This window comes from Lynx rufus, unplaced genomic scaffold, assembly GCF_022079265.1.
Source record: "Lynx rufus isolate CCGP_SWC_20201006 ecotype Redwood Valley unplaced genomic scaffold, mLynRuf1.p SCAF_2, whole genome shotgun sequence".
NCBI classification, from domain to species: Eukaryota; Metazoa; Chordata; class Mammalia; order Carnivora; family Felidae; genus Lynx; species Lynx rufus.
This window is the reverse complement of record NW_025814834.1, coordinates 6,983,406-7,011,056: the sequence shown is the minus strand read 5'-3', so window position 1 is coordinate 7,011,056 and position 27,651 is coordinate 6,983,406. Positions and strand designations below refer to the sequence as shown.

Genomic DNA, 27,651 nt, shown 5'->3' with positions numbered 1-27,651 from the left:
CATGCTTGCTTTGCTGGTGCTGTGGGCAGTCCAGATGCGGGCAGCTTCCTGCTCTTTGGAGAGCTGGTATTTCAACATGGCAGCCAACAGGCAAACATTCCCCCCAAATCTAACCCCCAAGAACAAGGGCTATTCCCCTGGGAAAAGCTGCATAGAGTGCCTCTTGTCTTGTTCCCAAAATTATTGGTTCTCTCTTATTACTAGAGGTTCCTGGAGGGCAGGGACCAGCACTTATCTGTTGATCTGTTTCCTGGCACCTAGAGGGTGCTCAGTGCAAATCTAAGCTGCCAAGGTATCTTCCTGAAGTGGGCACATGGAGGCCTCTGGATGTGAAAGGCACCCATAAGGCTGTCCTCTCAACAAGAGAGAGAAGGCAGGCCGGACTGCTTGCGTTTTCTAGGAAAGCCTTTTCGATCTGAGTCTCAGCTATGGGTCCCATGACAGCAGAGCCCCGTGGTTAGGGGTGTGGGCTCTAGAATCTGGCACCTGGGGGGCCACCCACTCCAGGAGGCCACCTCCTGCCCCCCGACTCCACTTCTCAGTTTCCCTACGTCCGAGATGGCAGCACTAAGCCAGCCTCTCGGGTTGGGTGGGGAGAAGTGAGCTTCCTTATGTAAGATGCTTTGCTCTGGGCCTGGGCCCCACAAGACCACAAGCCGTGTCAGCCGCTGGTTCCTTTGTGGGACCGTCTGAAATCACTGCAATTCAACCATTTTTGACCTACAGTGTGGTGGTTTCTCATGGCTCAGCCTGACATTGTCACTTGGCTGACTGCCTGGATGGTGGCATCTGAGGCTGGGTTATGCTGAGGCCCCCTGCCCTCCCCTCCCCCAAGGAGTCAGCCCCCGCTGGAGATGGGAGGGGCCTGCATGGTCACCTCCTATAGCTCCCTTCTTGTCAAGTGGGGAGATGGAACCCAGGGAGGTAGGTTCTTGCCCAAAGATACACAAGGAGGGGACCTAGGACTAGAATCTGATCTTTTTTACTCCTAATTCAGTTCTCTTCTCCCTGTGTTGCTCTCAAGCTGCTGCCATGATATGGGAGCCAGAGCTGGGTCCAGATGGGCCAGCTACCAACACGAGGTGCTATAAAGCACCAGAAATGTAACGAGGTGCCGGAAGATGGCATTTTCCAGAACCCCTCCCAGAGTCAGTACTGCGGGGAGTTAGAAGTGTCTTTAGTCCCACCTCTGGCACTTAAGTGTTAGTGAGCTCAGTTTCCTCATCTGTACAATGGGATAAAAAAAAAGTGGCGATTTCGTAAGGGTGTCACGGGTATTAAATAAGTGAATATTTATAAATTGTAAATACTAAAATTTATAGGGGTGCCTGGGTGGCTCAGACGCTTGAGTGTCCGACTCTTGGTGTCGGTTCAGGTCATGAGCCCACGGTTCTTGGGATCGAGCCCCATGCAGGGCTCTGCACCGATTCTCTCTCTCCCTCTCTCTGCCGCTACCCCTTGGCCCCCACCCCTTGGCCCCCACCCGCGTGTGTGTGCGTGTGAGCTCTCTCTCTTTAAATAAATAAATAAACTTAAAAAATAAAATACAGTTTATAAATACAATTTACAAAAAAACTTTTTAAAATATAGCAGAGCACTTAAAAGAGTGCCGGCCCTACGTAAAGGCCGTGTAAGTGTTGGTTATGATGATTATGAAGACATTTTTGGATCGGTGTTGTCGGTGGGCGTGCCAGTTCAGGCGGGTGCTGAGTTGCCAAAAATGAGATGAGCCCTCCAGATTCTCTTTTTCCTCCGCACCTGCCCTCCTGTGTCTGCTTTGGCTCAAAATACACATGGGGCAAAGACTCAGCCTAGCAGCCCCTAGGGGACAGGGTTAGCACATGTCTACAGCCTCCCCCTCATGCCAGGCTCTTTTCCCACAGGGGCGTGGCTTTCAGCCTCACAGGTTTTCAGAGGGCAAGGCATTGGTGGGGGCATTTGTGAGGTCAGGTACGGCCATCCCTGTCCAGTGCTCAGACAGGTCCTGGTCCTAGTGAGCACTATTTGGTATTTGGCAATAAAGTTAAACCCTTCCCATCCTCACTAGAACACAAACTCCACCAGTCCACGGATTTATTTATTTATTTATTTATTTTTATTCACAAAGCATCCTGAGTTTCTAGAACAATGCAGGGCCCAAGGTAGAAGCACAATAAATATTTGCTATTTGAATGAAAAAATTTGTCCCCACCCTAAAGGAGAGCAGGGTCTAAGGAAGGTGTCTGGAAAACAGTGCAAACCTGGAAGCTTGTAACAAATTCATCTTCTGCAACACCTCCCTCCCCCCCCCCCTCAGCAACAGTTCCCTGGGGCCAAAAGAGGGACTTCCTAAAAAATAAATCGGGTAGATCACTGCCTTGCCTAAACAAATCCGAAATCTTCCCATTGCCTCCAGGCTAAAATCCAACTCTGATGGTCAGTGAGCACCAGCTCAACATCGTTAGTCATCCCGGAAATGCAAATCAAAACCACAGTGGGATGCTACTTAACCCCCGTAGGATGGCTGTTATCAAAAAAAACACAATAACCTGTGTTGCATTGAGAGATTGGAATCTTGACATGGCTGGTGGGAATGTAAAATGTTGCGGCTGATGTGGAAACAGTCAGGCAGTTAGTGTTACCATATGACCCAGCAATTCCACTCCTAGGTACATTACCCAAGATACACGCCCAATAAACTGTTGATCGGTTTTCTGGAGAACACTGTTTACCCTGCCTCTTTCTCCCCCATTTCATTTTTATTTTTAATCATATTTGATTCTTCCCCATCTACATTTCTTTTTTTTTTTTAATTTTTTTTTTTAACATTTATTTTTGAGAGACAGAAAGAGACAGCGCGTGAGCGGGGGAAGGGCAGAGAGAGAGAGAGGGAGACACAGAATCTGAAGCGGGCTCCGGGCTCTGAGCTGTTCAGCACAGAGCCCAGACGCTCAAACCCGCGAGCCACGAGATCAGGACCTGGGCCGAAGTGGGCCGTCAGAGGCTTAACCGACTGAGCCCCCCGGGCGCCCCTCCCACCTACGTTTCATAACAAAGTTTCAACGTAGCCACCCTTCTGTCTACTAAACTCCATGTTCCTGGATGACAGTTTCCAGGTCCAGATTTTACCATGAAGACTTGCCTCTTCCGCTCACGTTTAGGCAAACACACATTTTTACCTTGTGCAGTGTTTGCCCTCATTAGTTTTATTTTGTTATTTTGGCCTAGCAATAATATTCATTGTGGATTGAATAGAATATCGGTAGATTGCACTCGTTTCCCAGAAACGTTGAATTAACTTTTAAATAGAGAATCCCCGGACGTGGTAGGAAAGGGTGCAGAGGAGAGGCTGTGTGCTGCTTACTGCTCACCCCGCTTTCCATTTCCCCTCCCCGAAGGCCTGTTGCAGGCAGGGCTCCCCAGGAAGCAGGCTCCGAAATGGACAGGAGGTTTGTGGGGGCGCCTCCTGGGGTCAGCTCGGTGGAAGGGAGGGGAGGGCAGTAGGAGCAGGCAGGAGAGGGGGGCTGTGATGCAGTGTCTGGGAAGCCTCAGTGGAGCCCACGGGAGCCCTGGAGCTGGGCTGGTCCTTGAGAGCATCCCAGGTAGGACGAGGGAGCCAAGTCTTTACGTTCTGGGCAGGCTGACTGGCAGGTGGAGCCCTTCCTGGGGTATGACCTTGGTTCTTTTCAGCTGCTGGCAGTCCCGTCCCTCCCCTGGGCTGACAGCTGAGGCCCATCTGTTCTGCAGCCAGCACTCCCTGAAGCTGGGGGTGAAGTCACCCTGAAGGGGGAACCAGGTGGCCCGGCACAGGGACCACTGTCACCCACCATCACCAAGTTACCTCCAGCTCTCCCTACCCTTTCTGGCCAAATATTTATTTTTTTTCTTTTATTTTCTTATATGTCCGGAAGACCCTTCCAGCCCGGGTGGGGTGTCAGGAGCCTCTGTCTTTCATTGCCTGCACCCCCTCCCTGCCCCGGGGGGGGCGGGGAGCCCCCATGGTGGGTGCAACTGGGCCTCCCCTCAGGCAGCCTGGGGACGAGAGCCTTGAGAATGGAGCCTGGTTTTTTTCCCCACATTTTTTTTTCTTTTTGCTAAGGCAACTTTCTAGGGCTCTGCAGTTATAAAAAAAAAAAACTCCCATGTGTCATTTTCTGGCAGCCGGACAGCTGCGGAGAGCCCCTCGGCAAGCACTCCTTTCCCACTCAGGGTTTAGCATTTGATTGATGAGTTGGGTTTGGGAAAAGCAGTTGAAGGTTATCACAAATCTGTTGTAAGGAGGTTTGTTAACTTATAATAAAAATACGGCACAGAATACTCTTTTCCGAAGACCTCGTCTCCCATGTCTCACGCATACACGGCTGCCAGGCCCTACGAGGGGCATGTGCACAGTTGGCAGAAAGGGTCTTGGAATGTCATAAAGGGGGATGAGCCCCCACTGGGAAGAAGGACAGGCCACCCCAACGTCGGGTGGCTTGCCCGCGGGGTGAGCAGCCCCTGCCTGGGAGGGTGGCCGTGGCCCCGTCTCAGGATGTGAATGCAAGAGACTCACCTGCCTGTCCTGTGCCCTCCCCCAAGCCCCATGGAGTCGTGCCCCATCCTGCAGAAGGAGAGAGTGTTCCAGTCAGGAGCCCATGCCTACAGGATCCCCGCTCTGCTGTATCTGCCTGAGCAGAAGACAGTGTTGGCCTTCGCGGAACAGCGGATAAGCAAGAAGGATGAGCACGCGGAGCTGATCGTCCTGCGCAGAGGAAGCTATGACGCATCCACCCATCAGGTCCAGGTAAGGCAGGGCGAGGCTACAAGTGCTGGGAATCCAGGGGCCATGACATGCTTAGATGGCCGGCGTCTGGGGAACAGAGGGACAAGACACGCTGAATCCCAAGAGGGGCCCAGAGACCCATCAGAGGTGGGGCAGAGAAGGTGTCCCCAGTGAGGGTGACCCACATGGGGTCACCGTGAGCAAGTTCAGCTGGCCTGGCTGCTTCTGCTTTCTTGCATAACAGGACAAGTTGGACAGGGAAACTGATGTTCGGACAGCTCCCCGCATCCCTGAAAACCTGAGGGAGGGGTAGTTTAGTATCACATAACTGGTGGGGGGGGGAGTGTATCCTTTTAGTAAAATTAACCTGGGGAGCAAGGTAAAGGTTGGAACTTGTGTCTTGAGATTGCAGCACGTAGACCAAGTATTTAATTTTGATGAAGACACCCAAGGCTGGCTTATCACATTTGAAGGGGTTAATATACTATTATCATTATTCCATGGTCTTTATGACACAGTACCCAGCCGGAGCATGGGGTCTGAAGCAGATGGACTTGGGTTCAAGTCCTGGTTCTACCACTTATCAGAGGCATGGGCTTGGGCAACTCATCCATGCTGTCTAAGCCTCTCATTCTCCAGACGGCAGACGGAGCTGGTGACACCTGTCCCCCAGGAGTCAGGGATTAGTGTTAGACGGCATAACAGACATCGTGCTCTGGGCACGGTGTCTACCCCTCGAACCGTTCACTGGTGGAGGGCTATTAATGGACGGAGATAGAGGGCAGAGCTGCTGCATGTAGGCCACAGCCTCAGGAACCGTGGAAACTCCTCGTGAGTCCTCGGTGTTGTGGTGCTATCCCTCCTAGGCTGCATTAATAGACTGTGATGTGTGGCAAATGGGAGGTGATTGTCACATTCTGCCCCGTCATGGTCAGACTGCCGGAGCTACTCTAAGGCTTTATTTTTCAAGAATGGGAAACTGGACCGGGCTGGTGAGTGGAAGGGACCGGGATGAACCTGGGAACGGCTGTGCCCGAATCCTCTTCGCATGCTACAGTCTGGCACTCTGCGGGTGCTCTGTAACGTATGTTGCTGGAAACGGCAGCGGTAGCCCCTCGAATGAAGAGTGTGCCGCCTCGGGGGGAGTACGGAGGGGCCGGGCTCCCAGCGCTCCGGGGAGACGTTGCGCGGGTGGACGCGTGCCGCGAGACCTTTGACGTTTCTCCCGTGGGATGCGCCACCTGCCCGTCTCCCCACACTGCAGTTCCTGTCACTGCCGCTGTCACCGGCCATTTCAAAGTCGTTCTTCTCCTCCTTCCTGTCTCCTCGCATTCAGTGGCACGCTCAGGAGGTGGTGGCCCAGGCCCAGCTGGAGGGCCACCGGTCCATGAACCCAAGCCCCTTGTACGACGAGAAGACAGGAACCCTCTTCCTCTTCTTCATCGCCATCCCGGGGCAGGTGTCCGAGCACCACCAGCTCCACACCAGGGTCAACGTGACTCGGCTGTGCCAGGTCACCAGCCCCGACCACGGGAGGTCCTGGAGCCCCGCCCGAGACCTCACCGGCCCCGCCATCGGCACAGCCCACGAGGAGTGGGCCACTTTCGCGGTGGGGCCGGGGCACTGCCTGCAGCTGCGCAACAAGACGCGGAGTCTGGTGGTGCCCGCCTACGCTTACCGGAACCTTCACCCCCACCGGCGGCCTTCGCCGTTTGCCTTCTGCTTCGTCAGCCACGACCACGGGCACACGTGGCAGAGAGGGAACTTCGTGGCCCAGGACACCGTGGAGTGTCAGGTGGCCGAAGTCGGGGGTGCGGAGCAGAGGGTCGTGTATCTGAACGCGAGGAGCCCCCTCAGAGCCAGGGTCCAGGCCGAGAGCACCAACGAGGGCCTCGACTTCAAGGAGGCCCAGCTAGTGGAGGAGCTCGTGGAGCCTCCGCACGGCTGCCAAGGGAGCGTCGTCAGCTTTCCCGGCCCCGGGGCGGGGGCGGACGCCTCGGACAGATGGCTGCTCTACACTCACCCCACCGACCCACGGCAGAGAGCCCACCTGGGCGCCTACCTCAGCAAGCCGCGCCCGGGCCCCGCGGCCTGGTCGGAGCCCGCCCTGCTGGCCACGGGCAGCTGCGCCTACTCAGACCTCCAGAGCATGGGCACCGGCCCTGACGGGTCACCGCAGTTCGGGTGTCTGTACGAATCGGACGATTACGAGGCGGTCACGTTCCTCACGTTCACCCTGAAACAAGCCTTCCCAGCTGAGTTTTTGTCTTTGGGAGCCAGCCGTGTGCCATCCAGGAAGGACTCCCGCCGGCCTGGGGCCCCCTTTCCTCCTGAACACCCCGAGTGAGAGGCCCGTGGGTTTCCCTCTGGGCTCTGGGGGCCAGCTCTCGGCTCCCCTCGCTGAAAGTGTGTGGAGACGTGTGCCTCTTGGCTCTCTTCCTGCTTGGATGTTTCCGTCCTTCCGAGGGATTCGGTTTTCAATCAGAAGTTGAAGGAACCTGGCTTCCCACGGCCCCTCGACAGGGAAGATGGGGAGACGTCGCTCTGCATGGCTCAGCCTGCCTGTTGCCCCCCCAGCCCCGGCTTCCGTGCGGGTCCTGATAAATGGTCGAGTCCAGCCCATTTCTTCTTGGTAAACGCTCATCATGTTCCTGGGAGGAGACGGAGACAAATTAGCAGAGGGGTGTGTGTGCATGTGAGTGTGCATGTGCATGTGCGTGTGTGTGTGTGTGTGTGTGTGTTTGTGTGTTTGATGATGCTTTAGAGCAGACAGCATGGAAGACAGCTTTGCAGGGAGGTAAGCGGGGCTAGGAAAATTAAGGTAACTCCTCAAGCTGCCGTAGCAAATCAGTACAAACTTGGTGGCTTAAAACAACAGAAATTCATTCTCTGACCGTTCTGGAGGCCGGAAGTCCAAAATCAAGGTGTCAGCAGGACCTGGGGAGAACCCTTCCTTGCCCCTTCCGGCATCTGGTGACCCCAGGCAGCCCTCGGCTTACGGCTACCTCCCTTTAATGCCTCTGTCTTTGAATGGCTTTCTCCCCTTCCCCTGTGTTTTTTTCTTCATACCTGGGTAACCCAGGATGATCCTTCACTCAATTATATTTGCATAGACTCTTTTCCAAAGGATGCCACTTTCACCGGTTCTGAGGGTTAGGACATGGATCTATCTTTTGGAGCCACCACTCAACCTGCTACAGTCATCCATCCTAAGTTATTTTTGTACAGGTGATGCGGCTAAAGGTAGGAATGAAATTCAGATGAATCAGATAATTCAGAAGAGGGAAGTGGGCAAGAGGGACTGGGCTGTTGGATGTGCATCTGTGGCACAAAGCTGCTCCGGGGCGTTCAGCCTTTGCCATGACAGGTATGCCACCATGTGGAAAGAGAGGGGGGCAGGGGTGTGCTTGTGTAGATCTTGCTGTGTAGAAAGAGCAGGGAGAAGGCCGCTTCTGGTTGTCATGAGGGTGATAACCTGAGAGGGGGCCCGACCCGGGTGGAGGGGGCTGATGCTTCTTGTCATATGTCCCAAGTCCATTCGCCCCCTCCCCCCATCAGAGCCCCTCCTACTGATTGGATCAGTCTAATAGTTTGATGGCAGGGATCGATGACAACAGTCATGGATTCTTGCAACGGAGCCGAGTCTCCATGTGGCCAGGCAGTGGTTAAATGGAATTTTCACAGGGTAGGGAGCTGGAGGTGTGGCTTTTGTTCTGGGTGTTTCCCGGCCCTGGCCTCCTATCTGGGTGCTACTTCTCTGTGTGGGGTTTTGTGAAATCCAGCTGGAAGGATAAGGAGTTAGGGCCTGCTCGTTGCTGGGGCGGAAAGTAGAGCTCCTCTGCGTTGGGGATGTCACCTGCTGTCTTCTAAACCCTGCAAAGTTAGCTATGCAGAGGCCAGAGGCCTGGTCAGGAGAACGAGGACAGGGCCACACAGGCCAGGAGCAGTGCACTAAGAGGTTTAGAGGTAGGGTGGTGCCACAGTGTGTTATTCAAATCAGGACACTTTTGAGAGTGAAAGGAGAATGTTATTAATAATTACACCAAGACAGTGGGCATCAGCCAGGACCGTCCCAGATAAACTGAGAGCTTTAAGAGAGAAAGACCCACCGAGGATTGTATCGGGAGCTGGCCTCTGTTAACTCCTCTGGAAGAGTCAATCATCTGCTAAGGGTCTTGAGATGAGTCGGGAATACGATAAGACATCCGGACACTGCCAAGCTCAGAAAATTATTCCCTTAGACTCTCTCTGTTCACAAGTCAGTGGGTCTCCATTACAACTGCTTTTTAGAATTCCCTGGGGAGCTTATAAACCGTGATGATGCCTGGGCTCCAGCCCTGACCAACTGATACAGAATCTCTGGTGGTGGCGTCCAGGGATGAGTATTTTTTTCAAAAGCTCCTCAAGTTATTCTAGTGAACATAAGGATCAAGAACTGCTAGCACAGATGATCTCTAAAGTTCCTTCTACTTCTAAATGTATGCAAATATCAAAGTCTTCTGATTTGAGTGAAAAAAAGCAATAGTTGATTTGGTTAAAGTCGGACTTATCCACTCATTGAAAAACACCACTAAGAGAGTGAAAAGAAAAGCCATAGACGGGGAGAAGATATTTATAACACACATGTCTGGCAAAGGACTTGTATCCAGAATCTATAAAGAGTCCCTACAAACCAATAAGAAAAAGACAATCCAACGAAAATGGGCAAAGGACTTGAACAGGCACTTCACAAAAGAGGATATCACAAAGGCTGCTAAACACGTTTGTCAGAGAAATGCAAATTAGAACTATGAGATATCCACCAGAATGACTACAGTGAGAAAGATCGACAACAGCAGGTATTGGCAAGGACGTGAAGCAACCGGAATTCTCATGCATTTCTGGAGGAAGCGTACCTGGTATGACCACTTTGGAAAGCTGTTCAGTAGTATCTACTAAAACTGAACATGCAAATACTCTATGACCCAGCACTTCCTCTCTGCAGTACGTCTCTAAAAGACATGAATGCATATAGCTGCCAAGGGCACGTATTAAGAATGTTTCTGGCAGCTTTGTTCGTAAGAGTCCCAAAGGGGAAACGATCCAAATGTCAGTCGATATCAGAATGGATAACCGAATTGGGCAATATTCGCGCAAAGGAATATTTCACGATAATAGAAGAATGAAGTACTGCTACACACGAGAGCGTAGGTGGTTTTCCAGACATTATATATTTGCGCGAATGAAGCCAGATTCAAAAGACTACATACTTGATGACTCTATTTATATGAAGTTCAGGAACACGCAAAACAAATCCATGGTGTATAAATCAGGAAGGTAGCTATTTCTGGAGGAGGATAGCTGTTCATGGGGAGCTAGGAGGAGTCTTCTGGGTGCTGGAAACATTCTACTATTTGATCTGGTGCAGCTTAGGAGGGCTAATTCTCATGTGAGAATTCGATGAGCTGTACACACAAGATTTGCGTACCTTAAAAGTTCAACTGAATAGTGGATTTGCTAGTTAAACCTCCAAATCAGTATATTATATTGGGTTGTAATAAAACTTTGGAAATGAATTTTTTTAATTAAAAAAAAAATTTTTTTAATGTCTACTTTTTAAGGAGAGAGAGAGAGACAGAGCATGAGCGCCGGAGGGGCAGAGAGAGAGGGAGACACAGAATCCGAAGCAGGCTCCAGGCTCTGAGCTGTCAGCACAGACCCCGATGCAGGGATCGAACTCACGAGCCGTGAGATCATGACCTGAGCCGAAGTCGGACACCCAACTGACTGAGCCACCCAGGCGCCCCAGAAATGAATTTTTGTGATAAACTTTTTTAGGGGGAACCATTTTAGATTTACAGAAAATTTGCGAAGATAGTATGGAGTGTTCCCATATATCCCACACTCAGTTTCCCCTAGTGTTAACATCTTATGTAACTGTGGTACATGTATCAAAACTAAGAGATTAACGTTGATGCACTATTACTAAACTCTAGACTTCATTCGGGTTTCACCAGTGTTTCTACTAATGTCCTTTTTCTGTTCTTGGATCCAATCCAGGATACATTTAGTACATTTAGTGAAACTGAATTTTTACTATAATTTGTGTCCATGGAGACACACACGTATCCACAGACCGATACATAGCCCCTCCCCTTGCCGTGTGAGGCCGAGGAGACGAGAGGGCTTGGGGCACGTCCAGGGCGGTCGCCTCGGAAGGCCCAGAGCCTGGCCCCGCAGAGAGGGCAGGCAGGGTGGTCTGCTCAACCCAGCGGTGCCCGTAGAGAAGATCTGCCCCTCTCAGGAGAGACTCTGTCTCTGCACAGCGCGATGAGCTGAGGGCAACACGGTAGCCACAGAGAATTACTGGAACTTGTCCATTCTTAGAGGTAAGGCCACATGTGGTGAGACACAGCATGTTAGCCTGTAGAGACGGAAGTGAACTTGAAGTCTTTTAAGTCCAGCCTCCTCACTGAGGGACGGGAGGAGGTGACAGCAGGTTCTGTGAGGTCCAATGACTTCCTCAAGACCACACAGCCCGTGGCAGGGCCGGGAAAGCAAGTGGGTTTCTGACCCTTGACCAGCGTCCCCACCTCTGTTCTGAGTTGTCTCCATTGTCCCTGTCTGACCATCCAAGGAGTACAAAGGGGTCTGTGTGTCCAGATTCTGGGACGTGGAGCTCTGCTCGGCCTGTCTCTGGAGCCTGTGCCCTTGGTTAGCCCCGGGCGCAACGCCTCCCTCGCTGGCATTGCCTCGTGGCCTCACCAGAGAGGGCGGAGAGATGCCAGCCCGGGCGTCTGGGAAGGCAGCACCTCCTGCAGAGCCGAGAGGCGTCGGAGAGCTTGGTGCTCCAAGTCCCTGCTCTGCGCTGTGAGATTTTAGAGCCAGCACCACACCACCGCCCACACAAATCCCCATCCCGTGAAGAAGAAAGGAAGAAATCCAGTATTTAAATGTGATACTTTAATCACACTGCTCACAAGGTGAGAAAGCTGACTGTACTTTTGGCAAGGTGTTTCTTTTTCAAATTCCATTTTTGTACTGTTTTTAGGGGAGGATTTCAAGGGAATAGATGCCAACCATTTGGAAGTACAAAAAGGCAGGATAAAACCACCCGTAATCCCACTAGGCAGAGGCACATTTTCTTCTGGTCTTCTATCTGTGAGATTTGCTGAGATCATACCGCAGAATCAATGTGGGATGGTGCCTTTCCTCCCCACTTGACATTATACCCGAAGCATTTCCCCCATGTTATATTCTTGCAAAAGATAATATGTCGAAGAAACATACTGTGAATTATGCAATCATTCTTGGGTATTAGAAATTGAAGGTACTTTGACTTCTTTTCTGTTATAAAAACACTGAGATGAACATCTTTGTGAGTAAACCTCTGTCTTTATCTGTGATCATTCTGTAAACTGAATCCTCTAAAAGGAATTACTGAGTCGAAGATGAACGTGTGAAATCCCTTGAGATGTGTTGTTTGCAAATGTAAAGTGCAACTCTTCATTATGAATTAAAATGTCTTGAAATGGCTTTTTTCTTTTATATTTTTCATATTTTTATATTTGTATTCTGAGCTCCTGGAAAAATTGAATTAAGTCACGTATTTGTTCCTTAATTCATAAGTCATGGTTCCTACTCTCTCCCTACATGGTTTATGATCTGGCTTAAAGACCAGTGGTAGACACACATACAGGAAATTCTAGAATCACAGAGGTAAGAAAGCCCTTCCCCGAGTATTCTCTGGTCTAACTGTGTTCATCTGATGAAGGAAAAAGTCCTGGGAAGGGGGCATGACTTGCTCAAAGGCCCCTGTATATCCCCCCACCTCCCTCCTACTGCTCTGGACCGGAAGTTCCAGGGTCCCAGCAAAAGCAGGTGGAATCCTGATGGCTGTCAGTTCCTTTACTTTTCTTCGGGCCCAATGGGTCACTGGTTGAGCATGCAGGCCCTCCTTTCTGCCCAAGGAGGTGCTAGGTCAGTGGGAGCTCAGTGACTGGTACCTGAGTCATGCTATTTCCCCGTGGGTAGCATTTTTCTCCTTTCTAGATCTTTTAATGAGAGCGTGGCTTTGTAACACCAGGGCTACCTGGTTTCCACTGAGAACCAAACTTCCAGTGTGCTAACTACTTCTACTGTTTTCTTCTCTAATCCAGCCAGAAAACATGTATCGAGTACTCATTACTCAGGCACTGAGCTGATGGTAGAAAACAATAGTGAATGTCCCTTGAGGCCTGACTGTGCACCAGGCATTATTCCAAGCCCTTTGCAGGTGTCCACTCATTTATTCCTCATCCCGATACTGTAAGGCAGGTTACTGTTATTGTCCCCATTTTACAGAGGAAGAAGCTGAGGCAGAGAAAGATGAAGCCCCTTGACCAGGATCGTACAAGCCGGTAAGTGGCCGAGCCAGGTGGTCAGGTTCCCGAGTCTGCCCTTGTCCTGTGTGGCCGAAGGGGAATGACAGCTGGGGAGGAGTTCAACCATGAACAAGTATCATAGCACAGAGCGAGAAATCCCAATGCAGAGTGCAAGTCCAGGAGGACAGGGGCTGTGTCCCCTGCTACATCGTGGGGTCTAAGACAGTGTCTGGGTGTATGGGAGCTCTCAGTCATTATGTGTTGAATGAGTGAATGAATGAATGAACGAACGAACACATCAAGGTACCAATGTGGTCATGCTGGAGCCCAGAGGGAGTGTAGGGGATGAGACGATCAGGCAATTCCATGATGGGTCTTGAATGGCTTGGTACAACCTGCCAGGGAGCTTGCCTTTCATCCTGTGATAAAAGAAAGGCATCAGGAGATCTGATCTGGAAGAGACGCAGACTCAGAGGTGCAGTTCAGAAAGAGCTTGGTAGAAATTTGGAGGACAGAGTGAGAGATTGTGTGTGTGTGTGTGTGTGTGTGTGTGCGTGTGTTTGGGGGTCGGGGGATCCTGAAGGAGGACAGGCTAGTGACAGTCCTCTGGAAAAGTCCAGGGGGCAAATGATGTCAGGGTGAACGAAGCCAGGACCAGAGAGGCTGCATCGAAGGGAGTGGATATTCCGGAGGGTTCTACAGCTGGGTGATTCATCAGATGTAGGTGGTGAAAGGAGGGGGTATGAAGACTTGGATTCTGGCTCGGGAGACTGGGTAGTTGGGTGACCATGTGGAAGAACAGGTTTTCAGCGTAAAACTGGGAAACTCAGGTGAAGTAGGGCTATAGTGCCTGTAAGAAAACCACCTGGGCAGTGGGAAGTGTGGACGAGGCTTAGGAATGACGTCAGGTCTGGAAAGGCAGATTTGGAAGCCCTTGTGGGGAAAGGGCCCTGGGAGAGCAGCAGACAGACAAAAGAGAAGGCCAGGAACAAAAGTGGGGGAAGCACCCGTATATCAGGGGATGGGGATGAGACAGCCTGGGAGGGAGGAACAGCAAGGCAGAGGGGCAGCAGTCAGGGTTCCAGAAAGGCGGCATGCCACAGCGAGAATGTTGGGAGAGGGGAGCGATTGGAATTTTGACAAGAGGTTTTCAGTGGGAATACAAGACGCTGTGACAGCAAGGACAGTTTATTCAAAAGGATCACCAGTGAAGGCACAGAATAGGGCAATACCCAGGCATGAAGGAAGCAGGTGGGGACTTGGCTCTCAGTCTCGGCCGCCCACTGGACTCGCCGGGGGTGTCCAGACCCTCCTGAGAGATTTCTCTTTAATTGGGCTGGTGTGGAGCCTTTCAAACGCACAGCCAAGGCTGGGAACCCTTGGCAGGGAGGGTTGTTGCTGATTTAAGATAGAAAAATTTTAAGCTTCCTTGTGGGACGAGGGAGAGGAGAGAGAGAGAGAAAATCTGGGGGGGGGGGCAGGGTGCCTTCAGGAGCTGGTGTCCCAGCAAGGTGACACGGGAACCCAGAATGGTGAGGATAGAGGCGGATGAAGATGCATTTGAAGGTGTCCTGGGAGGCCCGGCTACCTGGGCAGAAAAGTGAGGGGTTTCTTTTTTGATGGCTTCTGGCTTCTGGGTGAGCTGCTCTGAGGAGCATGGGGAGGTGAGGTAGGCCAACGGGGAAAACGCTGGCTCTGGGATGGCGGCCAGTGGGGAAGGCAGAGGGCATGTCTACAAGAGCCTGGCCGCCATGCAGGTTGGGAGCTGCGCATTTGTCCAGGCTGAGCTGCCTGGTAAGGGGTTTTTCTGGGGAAGGTCAGCACCCCATCCGAGGGAAGAACCTGACTGGAGGCTTTCAGGGAGGGGTGGTGGGAGGAAGGGGCGGGGAGAGGAGTTGAGGGTGGAGAGAGGCCCGTCATGGGGACAAGGGAAGGGGGGAAGGGTAAGGACTGAGGTTTGTGGAAGACAGAAGGGAGGGAGGTGGTGGTCTGAGGGGTAGAGCAAGGTCTGGAGGTCAAGATTTGGTTGTACACATTCCAGTAGGCACCGCGACAATGGACAGGCGTGGGAGTAGATGCCCCTCCAGACATGGAGTCAGGAGGGCTCCTACCAAGTCCCCAAAGGTGGGGCGGGAAAGAAGAAGGGACGAAGGGACGAAGGGACACAGGTTAATTTGGTGAGCCCGCTTAGAGTTTTTGCAAATGCAGGATTTGCAATTGCAGGGGCTTTGTTCTACGGACAGCCAGGAACCATCAGAGGATTTTCAGTTGGAAGTGGCTAGACCAAAGCAAGGCTTTAGGAAGATGACCCTGGAGGTTGTTTGCAGTCTGGGTTGTAGCCCAGGGCTTGGAATTGCAGATTTGGGAGATCAGCTTGGCCACTACTACGAGGAGAACAGGGACCTCCAGACGGGAAGGGATTTGCAGGTCGACAGGTTCAACAAGCAGCCAAGGCCCCAGTGCCCCCTACCAGGTGGTCATCACACCACACTTGAGTTCACGGGAAGAAACCTGGGGCACCTGGGCACCGGATGGTTAAGTGTCTTCATTTCAGCTCAGGTCATGATTGCACGGTTTGTGAAATGGAGCCCTGTGTTGGGCTCTGCACAGCACGGAGCCTGCTTAGGATTCTCTCCTCCTCCTCCTCCTCCTCCTCCTCCTCCTCCTCCTCCTCCTCCTTCTCCTCCTCTTCCTCCTCCTCCCCAATTTGCATGCATGCACTTTCTCTCTCTCAAAATAAAAAAATAAATAAACAAAAACAAAAAGAAACCTGGAGGGTTGAGTGTGAACCAAACTTCTGTTCTCAAGGAACGTGTTCTAATTCTGAAACTCTTATGAGCAGGAGACCAGCACCCTTGCCTGGAACCCAGCTACTCCTTCACCTGTGCTACTCCCAACAATGGGAGCCCATGCGGCTTCCACAGACAATGCAGGGGAGCCTTTAGGTGAATGGACCAAAGGCTCCCACCTAAGGATTCCAGAGTCCACACAGAATTTCAGTCTCATCCAACCCAAAGTGTGCAATGTGCATACTGGTTATGAGGTCAAGCAGACAAGAGCTAGAATCTCTGATCTGCCACTAACTGGCAGATGAATTATTTATTTAATGTCTCTGGTTCTCCATCTCTCTGCCAGTTAAACGGAGATTATAATGAGACCCCCTATGGGGTATCACGAGGAATGAATGAAGCAATTCATATGCCAAGAGCTTAGCACAGTGTCTCACACATAGTAGCTGGTAGATAGATATTAGCTTTTGTTATAATGCAGCAAATATTTAGTAGGTACTGCTATGGACCAAATCGTTTCCCTTCTGAATTCACATGTTGAAGCCCTAACCCCTAGTGTGACTGTATTTGGAGATAGGGTTCTTAGGAGGTAAATAAGGTTACATGAGTTCATCAAGATGGGGTCCAAATCCTAGAGGTTTGGTAGCCTTATAAGAAGAGGAAGAGTGGGGTGCCTGGGTGGCTCAGTCGGTTAAGCCTCTGACTTGGGCTCAGGTCGTGATCTCACAGTTTGTGAGTTTGAGCCCCACATTGGGCTCTGTGCTGACAGCTCAGAGCCTGGAGCCTGCTTCAGATTCTGTGTCTCCCTCTCTCTCTGCCCCTCCCCTGCTCTCTCTCTCTTTCTCTCTCAAAAATAAATAAATATTAAAAAATTAAAAAAAAAATGAGGAAGAGAGAGAAAGTCTCCCACCCTCCCCCGTCTCGTACAGGCCACGTGAGGAGGAAGCGAGAAGGCGGCCATCTGCAAGCCAGGAAGAGGGTCCTCAGAGGGGCATTTCAGAGACGACGTTCACACAGCTTGGGGACCTCCTCGGGGAGCAGGGATGCGGTCAAGAAATCCCAGGGCTTCCCAGCCAGGGGCCTCCGCGCAGGAGGAAGTTCACAAGACAACAGCGGGCAGAAGATGCTGATGGGAATGAAGTTAGAAGCAACAGCATGGTTTTGCTTTTGGTTTGGGCGTTGGTGAAGAGCTCTGCTGGCCGCGGAGGCAAAGAGGAAGACCGACCGAACACGAAGCCGGGAAGGAGCTGACGGACGTGTAGTCGCCGCGGAAAGCTGACGGCTGTTGGCAGAAAATGCATTTGGGAAATGCAGCGACGGGCCCAGGCAAGGGAGGATGGGGAAGCGCTCGGGGCTGGGACAGAGGCTGGAGGTGACGTGCAGATGTCAAAATCGGTAAAAACGTGAAAAAAAATTAAGAATAGAAGACAATATGGCATAATTAACCCCAAAGAAGAACGTGCACTGCCTTTGGACCCCGTCGCCCTTCTGAGGATCTATATCCAACAGACACACTGACTGGGATTTGTAATAAATATTGGAAACACTCTCAGGGGCCACCAGTAGGAGACTGGTACAGTGCATGATGCTACGGCATATAATAGTATGCTAGCTTTTTTTTTTTTTTTAAGTTTTTTTAAAAATTTATTTCTGGGAGAGCACAAGTGGGGGAGGGGCAGAGAGCGAGGGACAGAGGATCGGAAGCGGGCTCTTCGCTGACAGCCGCGAGCCCAGTGTGGGGCTTGAACTCACGAACCTCGAGATCCTGACCTGAGCCAAAGTCGGATGCTCAACCTACAGCCACCCCGGTGGCCCTAGTATGCTAGCTTTTCAAAGACTATGGTAGATACAAAAAAGCTCCATGAAATGTTCAGAAATATTGTGAAGTGAAAAAAGTAAGCTGTATGACAGGGTTAAAAGAAAAAAAAAAAAAAGATGAGGCCTTGGTTCCTCTCTCTTCCTTATGATTCCAGAGGGACATGTACCTGGGATGCAACCAGCCCAAGGGCCAAGTTGTCCAGAAAGATTTCACGCGGAACTTCTGGAACCCTAGTTGTCTTTGTGTTTATTTAATTTCTATTTACATAAAAGTCGCATGTGGTCCTAAAGGAAATCTGGGAAACTAGAAGGAGGGAAAAAAAATTGCTCGTGGATATGGCACTTAACTCAGCACTCTTCAGATTCGGTGATTTCCCAGGATAAAGTTTTTTCCACAGCTGCATTCATGTTGTATCCTCAACTCGGTTCCTGATTTTTTTTTCCTTTTTTTTTTTTTTTAACTTACCATTGTATTTTGAATATGTCCCCGTGTCCTTAACAATCTTGGCAAAAGGCACAAGTTATTTTTGTGGATGTGATTTTTCTCTCTTACCCAATTCTTCCCCCAAATCGAGCCCTACTCTCCTGGTTGCAGTTCAGGCCTATTTCATCTTCTGGCAAGGGGAGAGCTGCTCGCTGCCAGGCCTTTGGTATTCGAGGGAAATCCTTGAGCACAATGATGAACTCCGCCCCTGGACCCCTTGGGAAATAGCCTCCATCCCTACGGCGTCGTTACTATGGGAACGGCAGAGGCGGGACTCTTGGAAAGGAACAGCTCCCCCCACACAGGAACTCATGGGTGGAGGCAGGAGTTGGAGGCTCCCCCTGGTGGTAGGGGGTCGCAAGGCTCAGAATCTGACCTATTTTCGGTTATTTTTAGTTGTAGGTAAAGAGCACTTTTATAGAGTCCTCTCTTTCATACCAGGGTTGTTAAATCAGTGGCCAGCGTCAATGGCACTGGCGGCTGGCTGGGGCCCCCCAAGACTCTGTCGTCCAGCCACCGGTCAGGAGGGCCCCCTACGGGAGCCGTCTCATCGGAGAGCACCTGCCTCGCACCAGACCCTTTAGTGACTTCACAGACACTCTGTAGCGGAGGGATCTTGGGGCAGAGCTGGGGCTCAGACCCGGCCTTGCTCCTGGGTGTGTGCCTCGGGGTCTGATTTCCAGCCCTGAAATAGAATTACTAGAGACTGGAGGGAAAATAGTGTGGGCGCGCCGTGAACGGAGACCCTGCCTTCCCACCCTTCGGGGTGCTCCGGCCTCCGGGAGAAGCCCCGCCCAGCACTCAGAGGACTGCTGAGCAGAATTAATGTCTGCAGGGGCCTGGGGGGAGGATCTGGGAAAGCCACCTGAAGATGCCATAGCGGACGCGGAGCCGGAAGTCTGTGAGAAGGCAGGCAGGTGGAGCCAGGCACCCTGATAGCGCTCGAGAACCCACAGAGGTGAAGCCGGGAGAGAGAGGGCCCAAGAAGGAGGCACCCTTCCTTCCCTGCAGAGGGTCAGGGGGATGATCCTTGCTATGTTTGGAGGTGTCTCAGCCCTCAGGAGATCTCTGCTGGGCCGTCGTCTTTCACTCTAGTGGAGAGTGAGCCCTTCCCCATCTCGATAATAAGAGCCCTTGACCTTTGATTTGGGAGGGGCCGATGGGGGCAGGGTATATTCTCAGGGCAGAAGAGGGTGTCACTCTTTCCTGATGGGGGCGCTGACCCACTTGCCCTGGGCCCCCTGGCACTGGGAGCAACGCTGCTTGACCACAGGAGGCTCAGGCCTCCTGGTCCTATCCCGGTTTTCTGGGAATGGCCACCCCATCTCCTTCTTCAGCCCAAGATGCCTTTTTCTCAGGTCTGGGGGTGGGGGGTGAGGGCAGTTCACTCCTCATGACACCACCCCGCGGGCAGCCTTCAAACAGTTCCTTCTGTATTGGTCAGGGTTTTCCAGAGAAACGCCACCAACAGGATGTGTGTGTGTATGTACATATATATGAGAGAGCTTTATTTTTAAGGAATTGTCTCATGTGATTACAGAAACTGACAAGTCCAGAATCTGCAGGGTGGGCTGGCTGGCTGGCTGGCTGGGGCGGGGGGGGGGGGGGGGGGGGAACTACAGTTCAAGCTGAAGGCAATCTGGTGACAGAATTGCCTCTTCTTATGGGAGCCTCGGTCTTTTTCTATAAAGGCCTTCAACTGATTGCATGAGGCCCACCCAACATATGGAGAGTAATCTGCTTTACTCAGAGTTTACGGATTTAAATACTAACCTTGGGGCGCCTGGCTGGCTCAGTTGGCAGAGCATGCAACTCTTGATCTTGGGGTTGTGGGTTTGAGCCCCACGTTAGGTGCAGAGGCTACTTAAAAAACAGAATCTAAAAAATTTTTAAATAACATAAATACTAATCTCATCTAAAAGTATCTTCACAGAGACATCTAGAATAATGGCCCAGCCAAGTTGCAGAAAATTGACTATCACGGCTCCCTCTGTTTTTGGTGACTCAGTGAGTCAACACTTCCTTCACTCCTTCATTCCTTTGCCCTCCAGTAGGAATCAGTGGGTGACTGTCTGCCCAGGCTGGTGGGCCGTGGGGAGCCCTGAGGTACAGCCAAGGGCTTCCGTGAACCCAAGACACTAAAATACAGGGTCTGAACAGGAAGCAAGAGCCTGGATGTCACAAAAGACTCTTCAGTGCACTGACTGGACACTGAACACATAGATAATTACCTCCTCTCTATCCATTATACTAAATCTTCAATGATAAGTCACTGTACCTCACGTGGGTGCATGAATTTTATAATACAAATTTTTAGTACGTTGTTTATGCAGACAGGGGCCCCGCAAAAAATATTCACCCAGTCCCCACCCACCCGCTGAGAGGGCGGCCCTGGTCTAAGTGTTGTGGTTTTCCGAACAGGGCAGCAGAACGGCAGGGAGACCAGGAAGCTGACCATGTCAGATGGCTCAGGCAGCTGGGTTGGATGGAAGTAGAAATGGGATGGGCCTTAAAAATTAGGGAAATGCGTGTGTCATGTATGTGTCCTGTGTGTCCAAGGGAAATCACAGGGGTAAAGGGCAAAGGTGGTCCCACTGGCCCCCCGACTCTGCTGAAAGGCAGGACTCGGTAGGGACAGAGGCCTGAGAGAGGGAGTGTGGGAAGCTGGAGAAAGTGGCAGGAAGGCAGTGATAAGTGCAAGAGTCTTGGACGTGGTGGAGGGTCTGGTCAAGGTATTAAGGGGTCAGGACTGCAGATGGATCCTTCTAATGGGCCCTAAAGAGACCAAGGGGCCTTGAGGCTGAGACCAAGGAGGAGGTTGTTGGAGGGTCAGCAGGGAGGCAAGAAGGGTGCTAAATGGTGGTGATGGGAGCGTAGAGCTGGCTTCCAGAAGGCTGGAGTGTGGAGGCCAGCTCTTGTCCCCACGCCTAGCTCAGGGCCTGCCCAGAGGACCCTTGCTTCCTATGTCCTGAGAATTTGGGAGTTGAGTGGTTAGTCCAGTGGGAGGAGCCGGGCAGGGTCAGAGGTCAGGGGAGAGGAAGCTCAGAGTGGCTTAGGGAGGTGGGAGTGAGGACTGGGGAGTTCACTGAGCCGGAGTTTCCAGAAGGAACGTCACCTGGAGCCCAGAGGCCACACTCTGGCCTCATAATCAGGACATGCTTGTTCAGAATCACCTGCCGTGTGGAGGTCCATGCAGGTGGAGGTGCTAAGGGCTCTTCAGCACAGGCGAGCTCCCTTAGGGGTTATTTCCTCAAGGTAGAAAAGAGGAAACCTCAGCTGAGAGAAAGACGTCTGATCAGCTCCTGAAGCTCCGATGTAGAGCTGGGGGGCTCAGACGGAGGCTCACTGAGCTCGGGCCTCTGGAGGGGGTCTCTTGTCATGTCTTGGGGGGTGGGGCGAGGCCTGGCTGTGGGATGGGGGGGGCACCACTGCCTTGTGCGATGGGTCAGCAGCGCCCCTTGACCCTGCTGGGCCTGACCCAAGAACGGAGTGCACCCCACGAGTGGACGTCTGCTTTGGAGCCCTCAGAATCTGCTGGTCCGGGATGGTGGCCCCATGGGGGCAGCTCTCCTTTCAGCCACCGGCAAGTGCAACCATGGCAGCCTGGAGGCACTCCACTGGCCACCCTGACTCTCCTGGGATAAACGGCACCGGAAGCCACGTTCTTCATCCTTGGCCAGGTGGTCAGCCTGTGGGGAAGTGTCATTTCCGAGCATCCTGGAAAGACCCAGAGGGGAAAACCCAGCCCGCATTCTCTCTGTGAAGGGTCAACGTCCCCAAGCCCTCCACCCCCTTCGTGTGTGGCTAAGCTGGACCGCCATGGAGAACAGGGTTCCTTCACACCCACCGGCGCTTGGGGACGAGTGTAAACGTGTCACAGAGCTGTCACCTGGGCCGTTGGAGCCCTAGGGTGGTGTCCCTCAAGGTCCTTCCAGCACCCAAGGCTGTGTGGTGGTTTCCTGAGTCTCTCACATTGGGAGGGGGCTCCACTGCGCCCCTCTCCCTCAATCTCGCCTGGCCCTGGGGGGCAGGCGGTGGTCCCAGCTGAGTAGCCCCTGGAGTAGGGTAAAGCCGAGGGCGAGGGATCCGGCCAGGGCGTGGCCATCCCGCGTGAGCATCCAGACAGGCCTCCAGTGGCCACTGTCCTGGCCCGTCCACCTGCCAGGCCGCGCTTCTCCGGGAGCCGGCCGTGAGCCTCCTGACCCCGACGACGACCCAGCTGCCGCCCCGGGGAGGCCTTGGGGGGGCAGCGGGAGGGGCGGCCGGCGGGTGGGCGGGGTGGGAAGGTGGAGCGCGGCCTCCCCCGGCCGGTCTCCGCAATGAGGAAGTTCTCTGCCGCTGCTGGCTTCCTTTCCCTCGCTGAGCTCCTGAAACAGGAAGTCGGGCAGGGAGCTGGTGGCAGCAGCGGGGCAACCGAGAGGGGACCGACGGCGGCTCGCGGTGCGGGGGCCTCAGCTCCCCTCGGTGGCGTGTGGGTCCTGGGGTGGCCGCCCGCCCGGCCCGGGGAGGCCCGTGGCCGCCATGGTCCCCTGCTGGAACCATGGCAACATCACCCGCTCCAAGGCCGAGGAGCTGCTGTCCAGGACGGGCAAGGACGGGAGCTTCCTCGTGCGTGCCAGCGAGTCCATCTCCAAGGCCTACGCGCTCTGCGTGCTGTAAGTGCGCCGGGCCCACGGGAGGAGGCGCGGCCCGCCGGGGGACAGGGTGGCTTCGGGTCACGCGATGCGTGGGCCCCACTTGTGTGCTGCCCGGATTTGTTGGTGGGTCCTGCTGAGGCCCCCTGTGGGCCTGCGTGGCCTTGGAGCTCAGGTTTTTCAGCGCCGGACCCCCCAGAGCCACTCTGGGCCTGGTCACACGCGAGCGGCGGGGGCAGGGGCCGGGTCGAGGGTCTCCAGGCTCTGGGAGGCAGGCGGGAGCTCGGGGCTCCAAGGTGGTGCCCGTGTTAGACAGCGGCTGGCTCGGCTCAGGTGTGGGTCACAGATGCCCAGCCCGGAGACCCTGGTGCAGACCTCTGGGGAGCAGGCGTGGCGAGCGGGGACCCTTCTGGCGCCTAGGCTTTGGGTCCCTGGAGGACGCCGTTGTTCGGGAGCCAGAATGTGGGGTGGGTTCGCTCAAGAAGGACCTTTCAGTTCACCTAGAAGTTGCATTCGGGGCCCTGAGAGCAGAGGAAGTCACCATCACTGACGGGGAGAGCCTCTTCCCTCCTCACCCCGGCACCGGGCTGTGTCCCCCACCCATTTCGGCCACCCTCATCTACCCGCTTCACCTCACTCCCGGCTCCGGGAGATCGCCCAACGCTCTGGTTCTCTTAACAATGGAGGAACCAGCCACTTGCTGGAGGTTCCTTTTTAAAACACCCTTCTTGACCCATGTCTGAAGAAGGCCCTCAGCCCTGCAGCCCTGGCATCTAAGCACCCCTGCACGGCCTAGGGCAGCACCAGGGCACAGCAGGGGACGGGCTGTCCCCCTGCACTTCTCAGGTAGCATCCCTGGGCTTGCAGGAAGTTCCCTGTGACCAGGCAGCAGGGAGGCAGGTCACTGAACACAGACCCGTTTTGAGCATTAAGCGTACGTACTTGTCGGGGCGTTATCTCATTTCGTCCCCACGGCAACCTGAACCGCAGGTGCTGGTGTCACCCCCCTCCTTTGCAGTTGAGGAAACTGAGGCTCGGATAGGTTAAGCGACGGACGACGGTCGAAGCCAGGGCCATCTGACCCCAGAGGCTGCACCCAGGCCACCCCACTCCTCACCCTGTCAAGCTGTGAGCCTAGGTTCCGGGTGATACGGCAGGAGAAGCCAAGGTGTCTACGAGGACCAGCTGGGAGTATTAGAAAATGCTCCTAAACAGGCCTGAGTGTTGATGGCACCAGAGGCCCACCTCCCAAGGCCAGCTTCCCATGCCCCCCAGTCTCACACTCAGGGGAGGGGACCCAGGACCTCCCCACAGGCAGTGCCCCCGTGGGGACCCACCAACAGGGCCTGGGAAATAGTGGGGAGACTCCAAATTGACTCCGCTGGGCCCGCATGGACCGGTCTCCTGCCCCAGTGAGCGGCCGATTCTGTTGGGTGTTCGCTGTGTGCTGAGCCCCCGCTGACCTTCCAGGGCTAACTGGTGCAGCAGCCCTCTGGTCAAGGGGCTCTGATTGTGCCCCGGCTGCAATGCAATCTCTGACTCCATACGGGCAGCATGATGGAGGCCAGAGCCGGGGCTGAGTGGAGGCCTTGGGAACCTCTCATCCGATGACCCCTGAGTTTGCAAGTGAGCGGAAGGAGCTTCGAGAGGGTGAGGCCTATGTCTCCACTGCCCTTACTAGCTGGCGGCAGGCTGGGATCCAGGCCTGGTTTCCCGTTGTCCTTCCTCCGCTCCTCCTCCCCCACCCCCACCCCCGTCCCCTCTTCTGCATGCAATGACTCTCAGAGCTGTAGAGAGTTCGGGGTCTGCATCTTAGGGAGGGCGCCCGTGGTGCCCAGCTGTCTACTGTCCTCTTCACCGAGGCCTGGACTTGTCATCAAGTTCCTGTCCTCGAAACCCTTTCAGGTCTAGACCCCAGGGCTTGGATTCTTCCCTGGGAACCCTGCCCTTCGGCCAGGCCCGGGGCTCCCCGAGCCCCTCTGCTTTTCAAGGGAAGCCATCCTTCCCGCAGGGTCGGGAGCCACTCCAGGCTGTGGGATGCCAGGGACCACCAAACTGTCCCCAAACCTGTGAGACACAATCCTGCTGCCACCTTTCATTTTGCCAATGGAGGAGATTTAAAAATGAAAAACTGACTAAATGCATGACAACTCACTGGACCTTCCAAAGGCTCATTTCATGGAAGAAAGCATCCTTTAACACCGAAAAGCAGTAAGAGTGTACTCTTAAAAACAAAACAAAACAGGGGTGCCTGGGTGGCTCAGTTGGTTAAGCTTACTCTGACTCTTGATTTCGGCTCAGGTCGTGATCTCATGGTTCGTGGGTTTGAGCCCTGCATCGGGGGCTCTCTGTGCTGGTAGCACAAAGCCTGCTTGGGATTCTCTGTCTCCCTCTCTCTCTGCCTCTCCCCTGCTCATGTTCTCTCTCTCTCTCTCTCTCTCAAAAATAAATAAACGTTAAAAACGAAACAAAAAACCAACCAACCAAACAAACAAAAAAACAAAGCAAACACCAGTCCTTTAAATCTAATAGATTTAACCTCTTGGGAAGCAAAGCCCACTATCCTTAGTTTTCTCTGTTCCCCGTGGCCCGGTGCAGACCTTGCCCCACGCCGTCCTGTCCACGGCCTGTGGGGTGAAAAGCAACTGGGCGAAATGTCCTCGGTTTCACAAGCGACAGGCTTCGCCCCTCTGCTGTCTCTCTGGAAGTCAGCTGGGAGTACGGGGACCCAGCTGGTGCAGGTGTGGGGTCAGGGCTCTCAAAGTGAGCCAGGACTGCAGGAGGAGACCACCAAGACTCCCCTCCTGCTCTAGAAATATCCACAGAAAGAGACCTCATGGCCCTGCGTGCGCAGGCCTCATTCTGCCTGTGCCCACTGCCTGGAGCCTGTCCCCAGTCCCCTCTGCTGAGTGAGGGGACAGCAGGGGGCTTCCAGCGGCTGGTTTAGGCAGCTGTGTTCAGAGCACCAGGAACTGAGTACAACCTCCCCAGTGGCCTTGGTGCTCAGGAAAGAGAACAGGATTTGACTATTTAAATGAAACGAAGAGGGGGGTGAGGAAGGCACCAAAAGACAAGGCTGCAATTCAGTGCCACCCACGTGATGAGAGCACACGTTCACCCCAGACCTCGCAAACCCGCATTTCCTCCAGAGAGGTCAGCCCTACCGCCCACCTGCCACTGGGCAGGAAAGCTCAGGCCTCTCCTCAGCAGCTCAGAGAACCCCGCTTTAGGGAGGCCTGGAGGCCCGTCTTGGGCCCTGAGAGCCGGAGGGGGAAGGCCCCAGGCAGCTCTGCCGTCTTGGGGCAAGGGGGCTTGGAAACACAAGCGACAGTGTGCTCTTCTAGATGGGGCCTCCGTCGTGCTCACCTGACCACACTCAGTCCCACCGCAGGGGAGGCTGGAGGGGGCATCCGGCCCAGCTGGGATGGGCATACTAAGAGGCCATCTAGCTTGTGCCCTCCTCTCCGGCCAGGACAGCACCCCCACGTGGCACCAGTGCACCTGTTAGGTGCTTTATGCTACAGAAAAGAGATACATACCTTTGGGGATGGGGGTCCCCCCGATGTAAGAGCCAGGAGTCAGCAGGGCCAGCCTCCCCTGGCTCAGGCCACACAGGCAGAACCAGAACAATGGCCCAGCGTGGTTGGGAACACAGTCTGCCCAGTGGAGTGGCGTTCCCACTGTAGCACACTAGAGTTGGCTTCCCTCCTGGAGGAGGGGCAGACATGTGCTGCCTCGTCCAGCCAGCTGGGGGGGCGGGGTGGGGGGGGTGGGGAAGTAATCTCGGTTTCCTCAACACACAGCCTTCCCCGAGACGCCCAGGTCCACCCACGGCCTCCTTCCCGGGGACGGCGGCCAGGCAGCCTGGATTGTGGCCTCGTCAGCACGGCCCCAAAGATGAAGAAGCACAGGAATGACATTCAGTCACCAAAAGCTCCCTCAGAGAAGGCCGCCTTCTCGTTAGGAAGTGTGACAGGCCAGTTGGGGTAGAGCAGGCCCTAAGCCTTGCTCCCCTCACAAAAGGTGGTTGCTCACCTGTTCTGCCTAAAAATAACCGCAAGAGATTCACGAAGGCTAACTATGTGCCAGGCTTTGTTCCAGGCTCTTTACATGTATTAACTCACCGTCGCCAGCGACCTTCGGAGGAAGTCCTGTTATTATCCCCACTTTAAGGACGAGGAAACTGAGGCCCAGAGAGGTTAGGTAGCATGCCACGTTTACAGGACCGATAAATGGCAGGGTCAGGACTTGAACTCAGGCCGTTCTCAGGAAGGAGAAACAGAGGGGAGCCAGCAAGCCTGGGGCTGTGTGGGATCGGGTAGGCCCGGAAAGGGGGGACACAGAGAAGGGACTGGGGGGGGGCAGAAATGTCCAGGAGAGGCATAAAGCCATTTCCTGTGGTGTGAACGCATGGATACAACCCCCTTTCCTCCAATTCGCTTCCAAAGTTTCAGTCAAGTTTGCACTGCTCACTGATTATTTTTGTGCAATGCAAAGAAATACACTGGTTTTCGTAGCTGGTGTTGACAGAAAGTGGGGCCCAATACTGGCCCAGACGGTAGCCTCTAGCCAGGCCGGAGGACCACGGGCTCTTGAAACCCAGTTTACGTCAGAGTTGGTCCAAGTGTTCTTTTCTTCTGAGTTTTCTTTCTGTGCGCAAGACGGGAGAGAGTGGAGCGCCCGTGAAGGCCTGTGGGTTCAATGGCTCACTGGCGTCTTCTGTGCACGGTGAGGGACTCAGAACAACCTGGTGAAGCTGACGGTCTCCAGGCTTTCTGCGCCCGTGCCCAGCACACCAGGGCAGCTCTTCCAGAACCAGCGTAGGCTCTGGCTTCGGTGTGTT

General features: G+C 53.7%; 2 protein-coding genes across 3 annotated transcripts in view; both read left to right on the top strand.

The window, feature by feature from the left end:
- Positions 1-4,561: 4,561 nt before the first annotated feature.
- On the top strand, positions 4,562-7,088 carry NEU2 (neuraminidase 2). Its single transcript, XM_047083224.1, has 2 exons — positions 4,562-4,762; positions 6,078-7,088. Exons 1-2 carry the CDS (start codon positions 4,562-4,564, stop codon positions 7,086-7,088), a joined length of 1,212 nt encoding a protein of 403 aa, XP_046939180.1.
- A 15,473-nt stretch (positions 7,089-22,561) lies between these two features.
- Positions 22,562-27,651, top strand: part of INPP5D (inositol polyphosphate-5-phosphatase D) — a 123,267-nt gene continuing 118,177 nt past the window's right edge. Inside the window, exon 1 of one of the 2 annotated variants that reach the window (XM_047083386.1) lies at positions 22,562-22,829. In XM_047083386.1, coding sequence (XP_046939342.1) covers positions 22,696-22,829 — 134 coding nt within the window. In that variant the 5' untranslated portion in view covers positions 22,562-22,695. The remainder of the gene's footprint in view (positions 22,830-27,651) is intronic. The other variant, XM_047083387.1, reaches the window with a different exon arrangement.